Here is a 23,401-nt window from a genome sequence, read left to right as displayed (position 1 = left end):
ATTAATGCCAGCAACAAAAGGTAAAAGGGTAAGATCTCACCCTTGAACAAGCAAGGAGCTGAATAAACATTACTTAAATCCATTCAAATCACTTAGCCTTGATAGACTAGCCTGTTAAATGACCAGTTATGAATCTATTTCAGAACTCTTAAAAGACGGATTTCAGAGTAGCGGACAACCGCAAAAACACATGTGCTTGCTATATATACACAGTACATACGTACCACCTCTGACTAAAGAAGTGGATAAGCACAGCTAAGGACTTACAGACTAAGTCAGCTACAGAAGAACTCCATGGCCTGCACACAGACAACTGATTCTTTTTCGAGATGCCCTAGGGTGTCCTAAGGCATTCATATGGGCAGATGCCGGGCAGATACAACCCAACACCTGCAAGGGACCTATAACCTTTTGAAGAATTTGGGTACTAGACTACATACTGCAGCACATCTCAATTGACACAAAAATCTTATCTTTAAATATCTTGCTTGCTCCCTCTGCCTTCAAGCTCTGGAAAATACGTGCAATGATTAAAGCACAAGATATCACACCATATACAACTGCCTGGAAGTTAACAAGGAGTTGAGCAACAGCCAACATGAATTTGTCAAGAACAGGACACGTCAAATCAGTCTGTTTTCTTTCTGACAGCATAAAAGGCCTTGTGATAGAAGAGAAACAGCACAAGTTTTGTATCTTGATTTTAACAATGCTGTGTCACATGACATTTTCTTAAGCAAAGTCAGGATACATAAACTGTAAGTAGGTGGCTACAGAACTAACTACTCAGAACTCTTTACTTAGAGAACTATCGCTTATTCATCATCAACTGTATTTCAGGGGCAAGATAAAAAAAACCAAAGAATTTGCAGATAAGATCAGTCAGAGAGGGACTGATTATACTGATTTCTACAACTGAAATTCGGAATTATCTTGATAGATTTGAGAATTACTTTGGAAACAATAGGGATAAGTAGGGCATTGCAATAATGGCAAATGCAAAGTTTCAGACTTGTGGCAATACATAACTAGAGAAATACAAAATGAAGAAACTAAGTGGCTCGGAAATGCTTCTGTAGAAAAGTATTTGTGGCTTGTAAGCACATGGGTTGATCACAAACTGAATATAAGTCAACCTTGGTATAAAATTGCAAAGAAGGTGAGCACAACCCTGGAAGTTATAAATGGGAGTACTGTGTAAAAACAGAGAAATCAGTTCTGCTCTCCTTGGTGTTACTTATCACTTGAGCTGGAGTAACACATTCAATTTTGATTGCTGCAACTCAGAACTGATACAAAGAAAGAAATGAGAAAAATGAGGCTGAGCACAGTTTTAAGGTCCTAGATCTACAAAGACTGCATTAATAAGGGCTGCTTCTCAAGAAGGGAGATGGGGAATGGGTTATCACCTTCGTGTTTGAAAGCTATTGCAAAATGAACACAGTAACCTCTATGCTCTCCATGTAGATGCTGAACTGAACAAAGAATAATAGTCAGAACTGCAGCGAGAGAGATTCAGATTAGACACTGAGGACAGAACTTTCTAACAGTGAAAGCAATGAAGCACTAGACTTATTTGGACAGGCTGTGAACTCTCCATCACTCAACAGCCAAAAAACTTTTATCTATCAAGAAAAACAGACATTGTTGATTCTGCCTTAGCGTAGAGCAGACCAGATAAATTGTCCTTTCTTTGTCAAGATATTTTTTTATGTCAAGATATAAAAGATGCTAAAGAAGTTTAAAAATGAATTAATAATAGAGCATTTGACAGTTTACAAAACTAAAGGATGGCATATTAAATTGCCATCTATTACACCATCATTAGAAAACTAAAAGCACTCTTGCATGCATTTCTCTTCTGATCAATTATCAACCTCCTTCTTTTAAAGGAAGGTGTTTGAGTCAGTCCTTGCATTCTGTCTTCAAGGTCTCTAGCCTCTTAATGCCTTTCCAATGGATTCGCTCTATGCAACTTAGTTTAACAGACAACAGCTCATGATTCACATCTGAAACAACCACTCATTTGGACAGAATGACCTTCAGGAACACTGTGATTCTCTAAGATAATGGCTTAGCTTTGCCTATGTGCTATTTAAACCTTGATTGTAATTTGTTTCTAAATATCTTAAATGGATGTCACAGCACAGAGCATTGCACTGTCTTCTGGCTCTGCTTTTATTGCAGACACATTCTCTCAGTTTCTGGATCCATCTTTCTCAAACACAAATCCATTGTATCAGCCACCACAATTATGCTTCATGATGGTTGGAAGGAGCCTTATTCACTCATCAACAACTCCTTTGCTAACAGTTGATAGCTTCAGGCACATTAAAAGCCAAGTTAGATACTTGCTGTTCTTGAGGCCAAGTGTGGCATCTCTGTAGAACAGACTTTTCATTAAGCCCACGAGCCAGAAACTATCATTGGGAAATACAGCATAGCTGCAGAGAGTAGTATTATAAGGCCATATGCTTTGTCCATACCAATGTTTTCTGAAAAAAGATGTTACTATCACAAAATGGACAAGGTATTAAAAAGGGGAACAGAACTTACCACTATATGTGCTCTTGTCAGTCTCTGGACTGTTTAATTTCTGACTGACACATCTTCAGAAACTCTTAACAAGATCTGCTTGCATTTATTAAGCTTAAATTCTATATAATAATGCAAAAAAATGATTCTCCTGTTCATTAATTTGGGTAATGATCTGAGAACCAACAATGTCAAGGAGTTCTCCACAGCTAGAGCTCTCCCTGTCAAGTAATAGCAATTATAGAAGTTAACTTTTATCCATCTGAAAAATACTTTTAAGTGCACTTGCATGTATTTCCACCATGAAAATCATTGAGGAAGTTTCGCCATTTGCTACAGAATACTGCTGACTGTTCAAGTATGCCATTGCCTGTCTGAAAGTAATTTTTCCAATACAACTACCACTCAAAGACATTGTGATAAACGGGACCAAATAAAAGGATGCTCTAACAGTTGGCAAGTCTATAATAGAGAATGAGGGTGAATGCACTTGTGAAAAAAGGAAAAGGAAAAGAAGCTGTAGTTATCACAAAAAATCTGTAAATTCTATTAAACAATGGCTGCATTTCTGATGATTGTGTTTCTGCTACACAACTCAATGTTAAGCAAAGATACTGTACTTTTCAGCAGTGAGTAATACGTGAGTGGTACCGTATGGTAACAACATTAACTAAAATCAGAAGTTCAACTAACCCTTGACAGTTGCAAGGAACAGATCATGTAGATAAAGCTTGTGAAAGATCACATAATAACCAATTACTAGGAAAGCTCTTAAAATATTTCTATTTCTATTTAGCTTAGCTAGCATAAGACTGAAAAAGGGGATTTTTATTTCCCATAAATATTTCAATCCATTTGATATAACTGTGGCTACTACTCATATATATGCATAAACCATCTTCTATTTAGACCAGTTAAACTCTGCCAGCAATCAATGCTAACTTTTAGTATGCAAAAGACTTCCATGGGTTAGTTGCCTATTGTATGAAATACAGGACCTGATTGTTATTAAAGCTGCTGCTCTTCACATTTAATTTGCTTCTGGTAGATTGAAAAGCCCAAATCCAGTAATTTTCTTTAGAAGTTTTTTTTAATGGCTCATATAAATTTTGGTGTCCTTTTCTGGATTCTTTCCACAGCATCTGAAGTGAACTGACCACACTTAATATTCAATATGATGACTTAATACTATTTATTTAATGAAAGGGTATTTTCTTTAGTGCAGACTCTCTGTTGTTGTTACTTAAAGGTTGACTGAACAGATGTTTCTGCTGAGCTCTCCATAATCATGACCATAACTTCTTTTCAAATCTGATTTAGAAACTAGCAATGGAATAATCCACAGCATTATTTACAGTACAAAACAGTGTATGCTTTCCTACGCTGAAGCCCCACTGGCATCATTAAGCTTTGAAGTCTAGCTTAGACTGTCTTACTATAGAACTCCTCAATATTGGATTACTTCTGAATTTTTGGGCAAACCTTACGTGGTAAAGAAAACGGTCACAAAAAAAAGACAGAGCTCAAGAGTCCACAGGAAGTACCTGTAGGTGTGATAGACAACTCATATCGCCCTCAGAATTGGCGGGAGATAGAATTTGGAGATCCAGAAAACGGAACTATATGGAGATAAACTAGTGGCATCACCAGGCCCCGAAAAAAAATGTGATGGGCTCCAAAACGAAAGTTGAGGACAGCAAAACAAAACCATGTTGAATGCGAGCTGCCACACAGTGAACAGCAAAATAAAAACACTGGACTTCAGTGGATTAGATAAGTAGCTGCACAAGCTTGATTCAAGAAATTAAGAATTCTATAAGTTCTTTAGAGAAATGATGTTAGGGCAAAGTACACCCTTGCAAATTATGTTAGTGTAGGGGGGAAAAAAACCACTAACCTATCAGCTTAAAGCACAAGCTTTTCATTAATCTGCAACACCAGAAAGAACCATACTGAAAGTACTAACCTGGCTGTGTTATTAAAGCATAGTAACACATTTCAGATGGGGATAAAAATCAGAGGCCAGGCATAAAATGAGATATACTAACAAAGGAAAACCAAACCACTAACAAATCATCTTAAATCACATTAAAGACCTAGCCTGTTACTGAACCGCTAACATGCTGTGTTTGTACTTCTCCAGGTTTTCACACAAATAGAACTTAGATTTCAAATCCTGGGGAGAAAAAAGAGAAACAATGCAACAAAGAACCCAGAAGATTACAAAGAAATGAAAGCCAGGCAGGATGGAGCTCTCAAGAAGAAATCATGACGTCAACCTAAATGTTTTCTCTGATAGGTCTCAGGAAAAAGCAGTAGCTATTACCTACAGAATCATACTTAGAATCATGTGGGTTGGGAATGACCTCCAGAGATCATGAAGTTTCCAAAGCCATTTCACTTAGAGCAGCTTTTTTTAGGCTTTGTCCACTTGAGTTCAGAGTATCACCAAGAAGAGAGCTTCCACAGCCTCTGTGGACAACCTCTTCCAGTGCTTAACCACTCTTGCTGTGAAAATATTTTTCCCATGTTTCAGTTTGTCTCCATCACCTCTAACGCTATTACTATATGCCTCCAAGAAGAGCTCTGTCTTCTCCTCCTGGAAACTATACTTAGGTACATAGAAAAAAAGGAGGTGATTGGTGACAGCCACCATGGCTTCACTAAGGGCAAACCGTGCCTGTCAAATGTGGTGGTCGTCTACGACAGAGTTACAGTGTTGGTGGATAAGGGAAGAGCAACTGACATCTACCTGGACTTGTGCAAAGTATTTGATACTGTCCCGCACGACATCCTTGTCTCTAAATTGGAGAGACATGAATTTGACGGATGGACCACTCGGTGGACAAGGAATTGGCTGGATGGTCGCTCTCAAAGAGTTGCAGTCAATGGCTCGATGTCCAAGTGGAGGTCAGGGAAGAGTGGTGTTCCTCAGGGGCCAGTATTGGGACTGGCACTGTTTAACATCTTTGTTGGCGACATGAACAGTGGGATTGAGTGCACCCTCAGCAAGTCTGCCGATGACACCAAGCTGTGTGGTGTGGTGGACATGCCAGAGGGAAGGGATGCCATCCAGAGGGGCCTTGACAGGCTGGAGAGGTGGGCCTGTGCGAACCTAATGAAGTTCAACAAGGCCACGTGCAACGTCCTGCACATAGGTCGGGGCAATCCCAAGCACAAGTACAGGCTGGGCGGAGAATGGATTGAGAGCAGCCCTGAGGAGAAGGATTTGGGAGTGCTGGTGGATGAGAAGCTCAACATGAGCCGGCAATGTGCACTGGCAGCCCAAAAAGCCAGCCGTATTCTGGGCTGCATCAAAAGGATGGCCAGCAGGTCGAGGGAGGTGATTCTGTCCCTCGACTCTGCTCTCATGAGAACCCACCTGGAGTACTGTGTTCAGCTCTGGGACTCCCAACATAAGAAGGACATGGACCTGTTGAAGTGAGTCCAGAGGAAGGCTATGAAAATGATCCGAGGGCTGGATCTCTATGATCCGAGGGCTGGATCTCTCCTATGAAGACAGGCTAAGAGAGTTGAGGTTTTTCAGCCTGGAGTAGAGAAGGCTCCAGAGAGACCTTCTAGCAGTCTTTCTAGTACCAAAATGGGGTCTACAAGAAAGCTGGAGAGGGACTTTTGACAAGGGCATGTAGTGATAGGACAAGGTGCAATGGCTTTAAACTGAAAGAGGGTAGATCTTGATCAGATTTGACAAAGAAATTCTTCACTCTGAGAGTGGTGAGGCACTGGAACAGGTTGCCCAGAGGAGTCGTGGATGCCCCATCCCTAGAAGTGTTCAAGGTCAGGTTGGATGAGGCTTTGGGCAACCTAATCTAGTGGAAAGTGTCCCTGCCCATGGCAGTGGGTTTGGCACTAGATGATCTTTAAGGTCCCTTCCAACCAAAACCAGTCTATGATTCTTTTATTCCCTACAACCTCCCATTAGCTAGCTGCAAACTGTCATGAGATCCCCTTGCAGCCTCCTCTTCTCCTGTGTGAACTAATCCAGCTCTCCTGTGCTACAGTCTCTTAATCATCTTGGTTGCCCTCCATTGGACTTGCTCCAATATGTCAATGTCTTTCTTGAAAGAAAGGATATCAATGATCATTTCCCTAGACCTGCTGGCTGTGGTCCTGTTCATTCAGCCCAGGATACTGCCAGCCTTCTTTAATGCCAGGGTGGAATGCTGGCTCTTATTTAACTTGCTGCTTACCAAGGTCTCAGGATTCTTTTGGCCTTTTTAGAAGACAGGTGCAATATTTTCTTTCTCCAGTCATTGGTGACCTTCTTCGGTCTCCATGACCTTTACAAGATGATAGAGTGGCCTTGCAAAGACATTACCCAGCTCTGTCAGCATCCTTGGATGCAGTCTGTTGTGTCCCATGGGTTTCTATGGGTCAAGTTCTCAAAAGTAACCTTGACTTGGTCCTTATCTAATGCTGGCAGCTCTCCTCTTGAACGCTTTCACAAAGCTCAGAGGCCTGGGAGCTCTTGTTGGTGAAAATGAAGGCAGAGAAGGAATTATGTCAGTTGCATATGTGTTCATAGTCATTAAACCACACAGCCCATTCAGCAACAGTCCTGAATTTTTTTTGTGTTGCCCTTCTAGCAATAATAGGCAGGTTAAAGACTCCATAAAAAACAGGTCTGTGATACAGACTTCCTCAAGTTATTTAAAGCGGAGTTTTCCACTTCTTCATCCTATCAAAGAATAGTTGATGTTAGAAGGGACCTCTGGAAGTACTCATCTTGTCCAAGTCCCTGCTCAAGCAGGGTCACCTGGAGCCCAAGACCATGTCTAGATGGCTTTTGAATATCTCCAAGGATGGAGAATCCACAACCTCTCTAGGAAACCTGTTCCAGTGCCCCCACTAAAAAAAGTATTACCTTATGTTCATATGGAATCTCCTGTCTTTTCGTTTGTGCCCATTGCCTCCGGTCCTATCACATCCTTCCTTCATTACACATTGGTAAAATTCCCCCCGATCCTTCTCTTCTCTAGGCTAAGTCCCAGCTCTCAAAGGCCTTTCTTCATATGAGAGATGCTGCAGTCCCTTAATCCTCTCAGTGGCCCTTCAATGTAGTCTCCAGTCCTCCATCTCTCTCTGGAGCCTGGAACTAGATAAAGTACTCTAGGTGTGACCTTACCAGTGCTGAGTTAGATCAGATGGTCTAAAAAGCTCTCATTACAATGGCACCCATGTCACATGCCTCTCTTCTGACCCTGACCCCTAAGATCTGAACTAGACTGCAATCTACCCTAGAGAAGACCTCCATACGCATACGTTGCTCCCCCTGAGGGCAGCCACTCCCCTTGTCTTCTATGCCTGCCTTTTCTCAAGAGAAGCAAATTTTCATCAACGATTTCAATACATCAAAAAAACACAGAAGAGAAACATGTGCAGAGAAAAGCACAGTATAATATTGGAGAGGAGAAAAAAGGGAGGGGAGTGAATAGTAAAGGAGTTGGTAATTACCAAGTTTAACACAAAATGTTGATGATTTCAGGTCTTGAGGACACAGATGGTAGGAATGTGGAAGAAGTAACGCAGTTGGAAGCTACAGAACATTAATAAAAAAACCCAAAAACACAGAAAAGGCTTGCCAAAAAAACAGAGTCAAAAGGATAGCAACTGTTTCTTTGCCAGAAGATAAGGAACGCTTAGAGGCTCATGTCAAACACAAAAATACATGCACACATTTACACACAGTGCTATGGCTTTTTGAAGAAAAATTTATCCTTTCTTAAAATAGGTTCCGTGTATTTAAAGTCAATAATGGAAGAGGTTTTGAGTTTAAAGTAGGTAAATAGGAGTATAAGAAAATTGCTTCTGATGAGATCCATCAGGACCTTTTTGCTGTTGTGACCACAAAACAGTTATACTAAATCTGTGAAGTACAAGAATGGTAAGACAGATACATCCAACAGAAAGGAATACAGTAGACAGCAATACATGGACCTGACTTAAGAGCCACTCCTAGAAAACAGACTCAGTCACCTCAACTTTATGTTTTAGGTAGCTGAACATGGAAAGATATCAGCTTACACTATGTCTCTCTCAGCAATTCTGATGTAATACAATTCCAGTGCTAATGTTCACTCTGTATAATCTCTCTTTCATGGGTCTCACCTTTTAGCAGTAGAGTATAACCCGATTGAGAATACGACTAAATTTTATTCAGTCCTGATTATGAAGTTATCAATCCTTATAAGAAAAACTCTTGTCATTCCCAACTGATCATCGACATAACATAAAGTTGGTCCGCGAATACAAAATGAAGACAGATTCTGAAGACAGATGGTGAAAGTAATTCTGAATATTAGTCCTTTAAAAAATAACCAGACTAAATTTAGAAATAAAACATCAGAGTATGAAAAAGAAAATATCTACTGCTATAGGAATAATTGGTTCAGATAAGAGGAGAAAAGGAGGAAGAGTCTTTTAAAGAAAGAAACAAAGACCTTTTCCGACTTCACTGAAGTGGGAAATATGCCTAGTAAGACTGAAGAATTACAAACATATGTTTTCAAAATGAAATGTGACTTGTTAATTTAGACCTTGTCTAAATCAAGAAGACAAGTGGGATAGTTATATTCATTCCAATACACTGCAGTGTCAAAAAAGACAATAGAATCCAATCTGGTTGAGCTCAGATGCAAGAAATTAAATGAAGAATTTAAGAATAATAAATCTGGCTAAATGAAAGGATAAACCATGGTTTAAAATGAAGCAAACCCCAAGCAAAACATAAGGAAAACCAGAGTATGCAGCAATCAGTACCTTCTAACTTCATTCAAATTATAGAAATTACAATTAAAATTATTTTTCTGTTACATCCATCATACAAGTACCAATCCCAAGCACGTTAGAACATGGAACAAACAAAGTATTTATAACCATACTAGAAGAGGCATATAAGCATCAAAAAAAAAAAGGTAAAATAGATAAACATATATAGATCGTGATCAAGGCAAGCATGTATGAAACTTGTTTAAAAACAAGATGCTTGGAGACTTTGAGAAAGGAAAACATTATTAAATTATCCAACAATGCTTATATGTTGGGGAAGGTGCAGAAAAAGCAATGTAAACAGCTAGGGTCTATTCATCTAGCTTTTGATAAAAATAAAAGACACATGCCTTTGACCCTGAGAAGTAAAAGGTGAGGGGATGTTACATATAAACATCTAAAATTAGTCAGTTATTTTTGATGAGTGCCATAAATGAAAACCCTGCATTCAATCCCTTTTCTCTAGGCATTAGAAAACATTGTTCTCCTATGCAAAAAAAATGGCTGTACGTCCTTAACACAAGCGAGAACAAGCTAAAGGAAATTTGCATTTAAATAATGCCTAGACGAAGAATAGCAATGCTCTGAAATAATTAAGAAAAAACCCTCAACCTCTTTTTCCCTTTTTTATTTAAGCAAAACAAATATACTGAATATACTGATAGTGAGAAAGAGGGAGAGATAAAGAGAGCGACAGAGGGGACGAGAGGCAGAAGAAGAGGAAGGAAGAAAGAAAGGGTGAAATGTAGAGAGACATTGCAGCAGAAGCATGGATGGATCACTTCTGCTTGCTCTTCTTTTCAGTGCACCTGCATCCAACATCCTGTTTCAAGTCCTTGGCTACCTTCAGATTCAGAATGGTAAGGAATATTCTGTTCTCCATCTACTTCCAGCGCAGTCCTACAGTGGCAACAGTGGAGGAACTGCAGACCAACTCATGTGACTTAATTATTAGCACTTGCAAGGAAGGAAGAGTTGAAGCACCATGCACTGCAGTAGTGCAATGCATCCTTCAGACACATGATTTGAAGCATGTCAGTCCCTTGTGTCCATATATGTTACCATTTATGTCCACGTGTTAGTTATACTCTCATAACACAGCTCCTAGCACAAAGTCTTTTAAAAAGGCACTTGTGCAAGTACTTTGCCACTGGAAGGGAGGTGTTTTATTAATTTTTTCATCTTTTTAAAGTACTAACAATGCTGTCAAACACATACAGAACTGCATACAACGTCCTCCCTCTTTTAAGTACTAAAAGCTGTGCACTGTACTTCATAAAATTTGTTTGGAGGGAAGAAGAGGGGAACAAAAGCTTCGCTAGTGGCATTAGAACAAACATGAGCCAAAGGCCCCTCAAACACCAGAAGGACTTATGGAAAAGGATGCTGCAGAGACAGCCGTGGCTCTTGTATTTTCAGCTTACAGGAGGCACAGCACCACTGCTGTGTCCTACTAGATATTCTAATTGAGTTGAGCCTTGCTACAGACAAAAGCAATTGCAATAGTTCTGCTGACACCTCTGCAAAACTTGTTCGTAAAGGTGAGACATGCTTTAAATGTCACAAGAGCTTGTAGCTAGGGCTTTAGAAACGAAACAAGAACAAGAACTTCCACAACATGGATGCGGCATGGAGGAAAACACTGATTCACCCTTCTGAAATACAGTGACCAAGCCTGCAGAAATACAAAAACATGACACTTAATCAAAAATGTAAAGCTTCGTATTGACATACGTAGCAGTACTGACGTTGAGGAGGGCCTCTAAGGACTATAGCAAACAAGCAAACAAGAATTCCATTACCGCATCAATCAGAGCAGCCAGATTGCAATGCAATTGCAGTGAGCTTTACTTAGGGAAACTAAAAGAGTATTCCTGTAGCTAAAGTCAACAGGGATTTCGAAGTAAAATCCTTCAGCCTTCAACTCATGTAAAGTGAAACTGATGTTTGTTGTTAATACATGACTGTGAAATGTGCAGACACACCACCCGTACAGCTGCGTTTGGTAAAAAAGGTATTAACGTGCAGCACAAGGACAGAGGGGCCAGCTGGGGGTAGCAACCTCACTGAACACCCCTGGATAGCTGAGCTCAGGAATCAGAGCCCCAGAATCTTATTGAAAAGGCAGCTTAAATGCTTCGGAATATCTTCATCCGTGTAGTCTATAAGATACTTACATTACAAATACCCTATAAAGCTGAACAAGCAAAGCACATTACAACAACGCCATGCTACCCACATTAACCAACAAAATCAAAGAAAAATGTCAGTTAAAAGGAGAAACGTGACATAAAATGACCTTCAATTACTACACACACAGGGGTGCCAATTTAACAGCTTTTTAAATATGCTTAGGTGCAGAAGACATGTTACATTTAACCTTCTATTGCAAATGTTCTCCTCTGAACTAAGTGCTTTTGTCATAACCCTAAGACTATTTCAGTGTAAAACTCAAACATTTGCAGGAATATAATAATAAATCTTTGAAAGCTACTGATGATACAGAATTGAAAACGACAGCTAAAAGGTTGCAGTCTTAGCAGAAAAGGTAGCTAAGTAAGATAAGGTAACCATTTACCTAGTAATGCACAGTAATTCCATGGAGAGAAATGTAAACCAAACCTAGGAGCAAATAATACACACAGGACTAATTTCTGTAGCTCGATGTCTTATAAAGAAAATGGTGGAAAAATCAAACAGCAAATACAATCCTCAAGTACTGACAAAGTTAAGGAAGCAAATAGGAAGATGGTTACCCTGCTGCAAGGAAGGAACTGTGTAAATAAAGCTTCGCTTACTCTCTTAATATAAAGCTAATACACAGTAAAATATACACTAAATAGTATTAATTTTGTTATTTGTAATCAAAATAATAAAATAAATACTAAGTGTCAGAATGGCAGACACCAGGCCTCTCTCCTTGCCTTTTACAAGTCTAAGAATGTTGCATATTATTCATTACCCGCTCTCCAATGCAGAACTCAAACAGATGTGCTTGGGAGCAGGAGTAATTTGTGCACATAAAAACAATGGTTACTTTTTGTTATCATTGCTCAAATGGTAGGAACAGATATTAAGCTGATTCATACTACATGAAGCAAAGCGTTTTTGAAACGGAATTCTGTTGATAACCTCCCCAAAATTACTTCTAACTATTTTAAACAGAAGAGAGAAAATCAGTAATTGACATTGATCTGTGCCTTTTTTCAACACAAGGCGAGAGGGAATCTTTGCAAGGTGATATAACCAAACTGGAAGTGCCAGCTTCCTAAACCTAAATTGAGTGGGCCAAGACAGAAACACAACCTGTGTTGATCTTAAAATGACAGGACGCTGTAATGTTATTAGATAATAACAATACTGGCACTGACACAAGAGCCAGTTATTATTTTGAGATTCACTGATTTAGAAATTAAAAGAAAGAGATTAAGGTGGGTTTTGATCCATTTTAGAATTTTTTAATGTGTATGTGATGTTTTTCTTTTTAGTAGATTGGCTTACTATAAACCTGAAATATTCACAGGCATGTCTGCAATATGACATGGCTTAAGTATTTCCTTAAACATATTTTAAGTTTAAAATTTTGAATTTAAGTAACTACCTAGACTATGTATAAACTGCAGATTCATTCAGAAAATAAAATAAAAGATTGCTAAATGTCTTTCATAAAACGAGTAAAGCTAAGACAAGATACACTTTTTACTAGGATATCATCCACTGTTTTAAACGCTCTTCATGAGTATGTTTGGTCAGATAAAATGGCACTACAACCTAATAGAACAGGTCTGAGGAGATTTTGAGATCCTTTGTGGGTGCTTTTTCAGGAGGAAATTCCCATCCAACGTGAAAGGGCAGGGCAGGTGCAAACCACAAGAGGCTCATTAAAACTCAATATTACCACAAGGGAAAATACAGGATAGAGAGTTAAACTCTCAAAGATCAGAAAGTTGTTAAGCATTTGTAGAGTATGGAAAGACACAATTTTTCAGAGGATTTAGGAAAGAACGTTTTGTTGAGCTCTCTAAGGATGAGTAAAATCACTTAAGCTTTTTGCTACTATTCAGACAAGGCAGCACTTCTCTTCTTGGAAGCTTACTACATGGGTATATTTCCTTTCTCTTTGCCCATACCTCAGTGTTAGTAGCAGGAATTTGACTCCTCAGAAGCAGCAACAAGGAAAGCTTGTGTAGACAAGATACTGCCAGCTGCCATTCCTTTTCAGCAACCTGTCATATAGACCTGTTACTCATCTTGGCACAACATACGTTGTTTAATTAATATTTAAAGAGGCACCGATGCAGTATAGCAATTTAGATACAGAAAGAAACTTCCTGCTTTGAAGATGAATATTTGCTGAGAGGTGGTCAGGAAGGCTTCTGTTACATGTAACTATCAGCTTGATGCATTAATATTAGAAGTAGGTATTTCTTTGATGCAAATTCCATTGTTCTTCAGCTGTAGAATGTTCTAATTAGAGCTGAAAAGAAAAATACTTTCCTGGGATTTGTGACAACTGAAATCTTTTGTGCAGAGACTTTGCTTTCCATATAGTTTCTATACCTACATGTTTCCTTTATTGCCAGCTCAGTCATCTAGGTCTCCTGGGGGATCATCCAAGAGGCTTCTGTATCATCTGAGCTTTACGGTTTTTCAGCCTTTGGGTCCATATAGATGAACAAAGAGCTGAAAATCTGGATGTCCACATTTCAGACATGAGTTTCCCAGTATCAAATGATGCAACGTTTTGGAGCAGCCTGCTAAACAGACAAGTCTGGGGCATGGCTGCTTCTCTGAACAATGTCCATACAGTATTTTCCGCTGAACCCGAATGAAAGCAAATAAAATCCTTGGTAAAACGTATCTACCATAACTGCCAACTTGCTCCGATTTCTTTTATAGGCATTTCGAATATAAAGAATTACACACGTCTCATTGCTACTGAAATAAAATTTAAACTAATATACAAGCTGAAATCAATTTCAAGTGTGAATAATTGATGATACAATTTATGTCCTCCTAAGGAAAAAAAAGGCAATGATCCTACAATTCCACTTTGTCAAAAATCTAGCTGGAGTAGGAAAAATGACAGGACCAACATCAGCAGAGGTGTTTTCAACTTCTTCCAGTCTGTGACATATTTCATAAGGCCCTTTGTTCCACGAGCTCCCATGGCTCTTGTTCCAGAAGGGGCTCCCGTGGCTCCCTGATAGCAATCACAAAACTTGAAAAGAAAAATCTGAAAATTCACGCCATGAACCTCCTGACTTGGGCCGAAACTTTTTCTGAACATATTAGACTAAATAGGGTTGAGAGAGAAGTCATATATTTATAATAAATACTTCCACATAAAAAAGAGGAAACCTCAACTCCCTTAACTAACGGTTTCTAAAAATGCTTATTCAAACTGGCATATGCATGACAAATGCCAGCTCCGTACGACTTAAGGAGGAGGAGTTATACCGCCCAGAAAAATGGTGTTTATGACAGAAATGACAAAGGATCATTCATCATAGGGTTTTTCTATGTGGAGCAGTAATAAACCCTCAATGAGACTGCACTTCATTAGTAATTTATTTCACAGATCACTATATACACACAAATAGCATAACTCTATTACATTTTTATAGTGCCATTCATTACAGTACTTCACATACTATATTCACATGACAACACAGAAATGCAGCTTTCTCTGGGGAAGACAGCAGCAGCCAACTGCAGAGCAGTGCACGGGAAGGAAACATTTCAGAGCCAGAAGAGCAGGAGTAGGAATTCTCAGGCAAAACAAGAAAAGGACAATATAAACCAACAAAACTGAACCCTCAAAGATGGGTAGCTAAGTCAAAGAATAGTTTTACCATATTTTTTTGCCTGATGCCCCAAATGATTTACACAGTAGAAATAAAAGAGGAAGACTAAATACCCTTGCCTTGTCCAGCTGGAGTGACCAACACCAGAGACTCCCACCAGAGCTCCCTGGCCTGAATTTTCTCTCCCCCTCACTTGATCGCTGAGCACTACACTGGCATTTTCCACTTGCCACAGGAAGGAACAGAGTACCAGTTTAATTGCTTTCATCAGTCCGTATCTGGGATGCTACTCCTTAGGCGTAGCAAAGGACGCAGTCTCAGATATCATGAAAAGGGATGCAATTCTTTCTCTACTAAGACCTCCACAAAGTGAAGATTCAGGGCAGACCACTGCTGTTTCACTCCCCCCAGAAAACAATCCTCAAACTATCACACTTTGAGGCCAAGGAGACTCCTGCCTTCCAAATGCACATTAAAATATGGTATGCTACACAAACCCACAGAATGCTGCGAGAAGATGACAGACAGAAGGACACCTGTAAGTGTCTCATGACAACTGCTTTTTCATGGCTAGTTTGCTTGCGAAGTAACAGTGTCCATTTATGTAGTGTTGGGCCTTTGAAATAACACCTGCAACGTATGCATTATGTGAAGGTTTTCTGAAATAAAAATTGCAAAGAAATGCATTGCTTTTAACTAGAGAGGTATGATTTAATTCAACAAATATTGCCTTGATTTTTCTTGATAAAAACTCTGCTGTAAGAACCCTGATCAGAAGGTAAATGGCTTATCATTCTCCATTCTAAAAAATAAATTTTAAAGTAAGAAACTTCTAAATAAAGCCCCTGTACTTGAAATGTAATTCATGAACACTGGGATCTTTGATGGCTGGATAGAAAAGAAAATTTACCTAGTAGATTTTTTTTTCTCTTCTGGTAAATTAACTAGAAAGAGAAAAAAAATAGTCAGAACTCTCAGGAAAATATTTGCTGGGCACTAAGTTAAAATCTGTTCTACAGCAGTGAAAAAAGTTCTCTTAAAATTTGTCAATACTTACTTTGAATGCCTTGTGGGGGCTTGAGAATAAATACATTTACATTGTTTCCCCTATGGCTCTGTTTTTTAATGTCCTTTTTCAAATATTTCATTATCACAGTGCATAATTTTAGTCCACAACACACAGTATCTAATTTGGTAAGAGGCTACATAAATGTACATCAATCAAATTTTTCTTTCTCTTTTTGTCTCATATTGCACTGCTTTCCACTGTGTTACTGTGGTAGACACTATCTACTAACAGTTTAAGAAACGAAACCATGGCATTTAACATACTGATTTAAGATGCAGGTTTTAAGTGACTTGCATTCTCTAGCTATTACATAAAAAGAGGGATACTGACCATTTGCAAAAAATACAATGCCCTATTTGGATAAATTAAGGTGTCTGAAGAAAGTACATGTGTATTCTCCATTGAATTCGCTAAGACTGCTTAAATCCAGAAGTGAGGCAAGTGCGTAAATGAAATTGTTTTGGGCTCTCTTTGCTATTTTAACTGCTAGACATGCTGGGAAGATTTTTTTTCTTACTTCGAGAAGCCTGCAATCTGACCAACAAATGCAAGTACCAAACATTGTAGAAAACAACATCATTAAATTGAACTTTTATTTCCACCCTGTTACTACCCAAATCATTCTCCTCAACAGAACTGAATTACAACCCCTATGAGCCTAAAGCCATGAGCTCTGAACAAGAAGTTCCTTACAAAAGGTGTGAATGAATAGATTCAACACACTGGAGCTGAGGAAATGCATACGTAGGCATGCATAAAAGATGATGAGGTGAAGAAACTAACAGAAATAATATTGACCTGGACATTGCTGGCAGAGTACCCAGGAAGATCACAGATGAAAAGATACTCAACATAAATAAAATATTGAACATGAGAAGTTTATCTTCAACACAACAGGCAGTAAACCTAATCAAGAGATTGGGCAAATTTTGAAGATCTGCTGGCCAGTTTCCATTTAGACAAATCAGAGAGCTGCACAGTTTTCAGAAGGAAAGGAAGAAGGAGCTGGTTGATGCTTAGTTAAACTTTACAGTCATTCTACATCTAACAAGTTTTACGTAAGAAAGTATGGAAATTTTCTTCATATTTTTTCCTGGAACAATTCCTAGTCAATCACATCAGCCTATGCAAACACGCTGCAAAAAAAACCTCATTAAAGAAAGAAATATTGTGTGATGCTACTTACCTGCCTGTCTACTTCTGGAAGCAATAGCAGGAGGTATTGTTGAAAATGCTGAGGTAAAGAAGCAAAGGTGTGTTTATTTATTAAAGCCCTCAGGTTGGTATTCACTAGAATAGATCCTGGTGTTTCTATGTCAATATCCTCAGCTTTGGTCCATTTCAAATGTCCTGGAGTAAATAAACAAGAAATAACTTTAAACATAAATAAAGGAAGAGAGTAAGAACAATTCTTCTTTTTAAGTTTTTAACTTTTATTGTATAATACAGCAAGCTCCAGAGAAATGCTACTCTCAGAAGGGTAACACAGGCTTTTCTAGGTGTCTTAACAGCTTCTTTTATATTCCCTGTATTTGTCACTTGAGCTCTTACAGGATCCATGTTCCAGTCAACATCACAGCTGACACATTCTTACTTCCAGCTCAAGAGACCAACTCAAGTCAGCAGCAGCAGAAAATTTTCCTGTCATGTCATCAACATAATTATAAGCATCTATTTCCAAGCAAAAGGCTGCTTGATGAGGCTGATGTGAATCAATCATTACGGAGGGCTTCTCTTGCGCCGTGCTCTGCGTCTGTAGTTAGCTATGGCCCACATGACTTGTCCCATAGCACCTGCTAAAAAACTGTGTGAATAGACAGTGATCATACAGATGAGAATATTTAATGTGCTAACTCAGTGTCTGAAAATACGCGTTTTTCAGAATTTTCGTAAGAACCTATGATCTAAAATGATCAACACACAGAAGGTAGCAGCAGGAATTATCTGCTTAGAAAACTGTCTGTGAGGAAAAATATGAAGTTGGGAATGAGTAAGATAAAGATCCAGCAGAGGGAAGAGGAAATACATAAATGGTGGATGCACAGGAGCAAAGAGCAATGTCTTCGTACTGTCCACAGTGGACAGCAAAGCTTAAACTCTTGCACAGTAAGACATATTTTTGTTAAGATACTGGGAAAAGAGAGCTTTCAACCATCATGGACAAAGAGATGCTGGATTAGATCTGTAGGGAGGCATTACAGTCTCCAGCAGAGGAAATTTTTAAGAATATGTTAGAAAAATACCTGTCAGGAATGACAGGTGTGTAACTGATTTTGCCCTATGCCTGACAAACAAATTAGCTGACCACTGGAAGTCCCATCTGGTCTCATTTTGTTATGATTTCCAGGATAATATTTAAAAGATACTTTTTAAAGCTCCTTAAAGAGCAATTAGCGCTACCTGCTTCAGGGTGTATATATATTGCTACAACTCTTTTTTCCTCTCAGTACTCAATATGGAAATAGAAGAAGTGGGGAGTCCATGTGGCCGGAAAAACTCAAAAGCTTCTAACCTTTATAAAGAAAGTCCTCCAGTTTTCGGTCTAGTGTACTTTCAAATATTTCAAAGGTGCTACAAAAGGGGTCTTAACTAAATAATACACAAACTCCTGTAGAATCTTTTAAAAAAGCAGTTGAAAAGAATATTCCACTGTTACGAGCAATGATGGTATTTGGCATTCACATAGGACCTCTCAGCAAGGATTACAACTAACATGTTAAGAAGAATAAATATATTTTATAAATGAGGGAATTTGGGCATACTGATTATTAGGAACTTCTCAAATGCTACAAGTTACTTAACACTAACATTAATAAAATAATGCAATTATGCTTTAGATTTCTTGGAAGGCCTATAGACATCTCCCCTGAAAGGCTGTAACAACACCCACAAAACGTAAAAGAAAATGCAGCAGATTTGTAAATTCTAAAAGCTCCCCTTCAGCCACAGCCTCCTACAAACATTCTTGCAATTTCCTTTTACTTTTCAGCAGACAATACGAACTGAATGAGACACGGATTACTTTGCACTCAGCGCAAGATAACCTTTCGCAACACGTGTTTTCAACATACTCTATTTCACTATAGCTAAGACTCCATTACAAACAAATGAATGCCCTGTTATAAAGGACAATTGTACGGAAGAAGTGCTCATTTTCATGAATGCATCACAATAAACTGTCCTCACCATCTGTTCCACCCACTAAATATAGAAGTAAAAAGAACACAATCCCCAAGCATAACACAAGTAGTATGATGTATTCCCTTTTAATGCCTGTATGCATACTCCTTTCTTTAATCAATACAGAATACGTCCTCATCTTCTAAGTGACTTCAAATTGGAGTAACATCTTCCCCAGCTAATGTTTCATATCCTATGGAAAAGCATACAGATAGAGATGATACAAACTAAAACAAGATACGTCACTGCAAAGTCAGTAACACCTTTCAGTGGCAGATACTGTACTAGTGTGAAAAGCCCAAGATAGTATCAGAAAGTCAAACCTAATTCTGTGTGCCAAGGTCACACATTTTCTGATATATTTGGCACTTATAGGCTACTATGGAGCTTTTAAACAACTTGTAGAAGAAATAAAGTATATCATTGCTAGGACAATAGGCTAGTAGCTCACTGTGGATGCCCAGCATAGCCATACTTAAAAAAACCAAAATCTGTTCAGACAACAACAAATTCTCTCTCCTGCACCCTTCCTATGGCTAAGTTAGGATCTTCACTGCAGGTCTCCAGTTTGTAATCAGATTTAGCGAAGCATTTGGGATTAGCATGGAAAGTAGTAGTTTTGTGGAATACAAGAGTATGCTACTACTGCACAGCTAATCGTAACTCTGAGAGGATTTTATGACAAAACACACGCCAATGTTTTTTATATTGTTTTCCACAGAGAGAGACATTTTAAACCCTTATATAGCTTCTACCAGAGTCTGAGGGAATCACTGCCCAGATCAGAAAGCGTCTCCAATATAAAGAATTACTATGAAAAGGATGGGAGCACCATGGCTGTACATCGAAGTGTAAAAATCAAAATAGGAAAAGGATAGAAATCACATAGCTGATAGAATCAGTTAACTAAAAGAGGAAGAAGTCATGATATTTAATGGGAGCTCAGAAAGTCTACCAAACAAAATGCAGTGAATGTTGGGCAGATTGGCAGAACTTCAGAAAATCAAACAATGTCTGGAACTGAATCATGCACTGTATAGGTCACTGGATCTATTCTCAAAGATGCTCAACAACTGTTCTATTAGTATCTCAAGAAATATTATGTCCTACGAGAAACAAGAACAGAAACCCTTAAACCTTACACAGAGTTCCCAACATTCCAAGTGTGATTCCCAAAAGGCCAGAGGATGAATTCACTGTACATTCAGTACCATCGCCTAACAGTTGATGACATATCTGGGGATGGGGAGGAACGTATATATCAAATTATGTATCTCAGGCTTAAATATAGAGAAAACTTAAAGGAAATAATCTAAAATTAAACATATATTTGCATAGCAAAAGTTGTAGTACTGAAGGAGTATTTTTGCATTTGAATAATGCCATTTGATCAACATACAGAACTAGTTAGCCATCTAACACTGATGAATAATCTGCAGAAAGACTATATACAAAATCAAAGTACGTTTTCACGGGAAGCTGTGATACAAAAAAGCTTGCAGGAAACAGTTCACCAGGAAGTGGCAATAACATATTCAACAACCAATCTATGATATTTAGGAAGTAAAGTACCTTCAAGCTATTTTACACAATTGTTTTATATAAATATAGGACTAGGCCAGATCACTAATAAAGAACAACAATCTTATCACCACGAAGACTGACATTAAATAATTTTAAGGATGATCCAACCACCACAAACAGCTTGTTTGCTAACTTTTTCAATATGGCCACATTGCAAAATACTTATCTAAATGATTCAGCAATCTGCTGAATCCAAAATGTCCTTCGTAAAGATAAAGTTATGTAATTATTCTACTTTACTTTAGCCGAGACAAGAGCCTTAGTGAACGCTACATTTTCTGCTCCTTAGGGAACATTTCCAATTATATTTCATGCAGAGCAGGAAAATCTGCCTATCACATAGAGCTACTGAGAATTTACTCTTAGCATCTCTTCAGAGAAAATTCTTCATTAATTACAGATCATCATCCATGAATCTTGCTAAAAAATACAGAAAATAAAACCAGAAACTGTATCTACCACCTCAAGAGATGTAGCTTCAAAATAATTAAGGACCCAACTGAAGAAACAAATCAACCAAAGAAAGAGGATCAACCAAAAATTATATGCCAAATCTCTATATGACATGGAATAACACAAATGAAGAAAAGAGAGTTCACTTCTAATAGGGCAGGTATGTAAGCGAATATGTTATTATCTTTGGGAATACATGAATATTAGACTGCAAGCAAATTTACCACAAACAAAAAATATTTGTTACACCCCACCTCATTCCCAAAAAACTCATAGTGCAGTAATCAAAAGTTAATTGCTCAGTGACCTCTCTGTCTGCAGTTGCTTAGGTCTGTCAAACTTTAAAAAGCTACTACAGAAAAGCATTCTGGGGTAAAAAAAATTGCCCATGGATTTTTCAGGTAGCCAGAAAGAAAGATGCTTTCTTGACAAAGAGTCAGCTGCAGAGTTTGAAAAAGCAACAAGTAAACTAGAAAAATAGAACTTTTAAAGAGAACACAGAGTTTATAAAAATACCAGTATTACAATAACAAGCAAGATATTTTTTTTACTCCTACTCACCTAAACCAGATTTTTTTAACCTCTTTAAGTGTTGGCTTGTTTGTTTTCCAGTTGGAGACTTTTGCCCATGTTTCATCTCTTTATCAGAACCATCTGCTTCACCATTTTTAGATTCAGATCCTTAGGAAAAATAAAAACCCCCAAACATGATACTGATGCACTTGTATCAACAATCCCCCCAGCACCCCCTACACTGTAAACAAAACAAAAACAGGATTTTTAAAAAAAATTGACATCTACTTGCCGAAAGGCAATACACTTTTCTGGTCACAATACAATTCCTCATCATCTGAGGAAATGGAAGTAAAAGCTCAATAAATCAATTAAGTGCTGAAAACTAAAGTTTACTGAACACTGCAGTCAATAAAAATGTTCACTGATCTAATAAAAATAACTTTTTCCTATAATGCCCAAGAGATATCTTTAAAAATATTTTAAGTTATAGGGCAATAAAGAAACATAACGGTGAAAAAAGATCTTTTTTTTTGTGAAGAAACATTCATAGAAGAGATATGCCTGGAAATACAAGGCAATTTTTGTTAAACATAGACATAGAAATCTCTTAAAATGAAGTAACTTAACCACCAGAACTAAAGGTCATGGTTATGCTGCAGTGATAAGCACGGTACCAGAAGAAGAAAAGCTAACAAAAGGATCTGAGTATTGCGATGCAGAATTGAGACACAAATTCACATTCACAGAGAAGCTTGCTTTTTCTTTTCCCCCTCCCCTTTTTCGGGCATTGAATACCAGCATGTGGTCCTCCATTAGAGTTCCAGAGCCAAACAAAATGTTACTTTGCATTCCTTTAAAGTCACTGCTATTACCAATTGTCATTTTACCGTGTGCCTTCAGTTCTTTATTAAAGAAAAACCTCCATCCTTGAGACACTAGATTTGATAAGGAAATAAAGACATTAAACAAAGCCACCAAGTAGAAATATTATTTCAGCAGTTCCCAATTCTGTATGCTACACAGCTGATTCAGAGGAAGGCTCTGTGACTCGAGTCGATCTTGCAAATGGTCCTTTAGCTATTTACCTGAAGGTGAATCCGACTGCTCATCAGACACCTTTAATGGTGTCAAAACAACACGAGGAACAGTCTTGTTTACCATCATTGAGACTCCATTTCTTCTTTTCTGCTGTTGTCTTAAAGCCTACAAAAACGATAACAAAACATAAAAATGTAACAAAAAATAATGCTTATAAGTGAATTACATGATACATTGCTCCATCATTAAACTGAATCTCTTAAAATAAGCATAATTTACACAGCTACTGACTTGCCAGACTTCACACTCGTCCCCTTTATGTCATTTCCCTTTAAAATATAAAATCAGGCTTTTGGTTATAAAGAGAAAGAAGATGCACCTTAGATCATTTTCCAATACAGTTTTGACAACAAAGAAACACATAACTGTT

The 23,401-nt window shown here is 38.1% G+C and overlaps 1 protein-coding gene across 3 annotated transcripts in view; it reads right to left on the bottom strand.

Annotated features, from left to right (window-relative positions):
- Positions 1-23,401, bottom strand: part of ASXL3 (ASXL transcriptional regulator 3) — a 134,750-nt gene that overhangs the window by 24,821 nt on the left and 86,528 nt on the right. For all 3 annotated transcript variants that reach the window (XM_086609255.1, XM_086609256.1, XM_086609257.1), the window contains 3 exons: positions 23,019-23,136; positions 21,979-22,098; positions 17,387-17,550 (listed from right to left, as the gene is read on the bottom strand). In XM_086609255.1, coding sequence (XP_086465381.1) covers positions 17,387-17,550; positions 21,979-22,098; positions 23,019-23,136 — 402 coding nt within the window. The remainder of the gene's footprint in view (positions 1-17,386; positions 17,551-21,978; positions 22,099-23,018; positions 23,137-23,401) is intronic.

This window comes from Tauraco erythrolophus, chromosome 3 (genome assembly GCF_009769465.1).
Source record: "Tauraco erythrolophus isolate bTauEry1 chromosome 3, bTauEry1.pri, whole genome shotgun sequence".
Lineage (NCBI taxonomy): Eukaryota > Metazoa > Chordata > Aves > Musophagiformes > Musophagidae > Tauraco > Tauraco erythrolophus.
The sequence above is the reverse complement of the archived record's forward strand: the minus strand, read 5'-3'. Positions and strand labels throughout refer to the sequence as shown.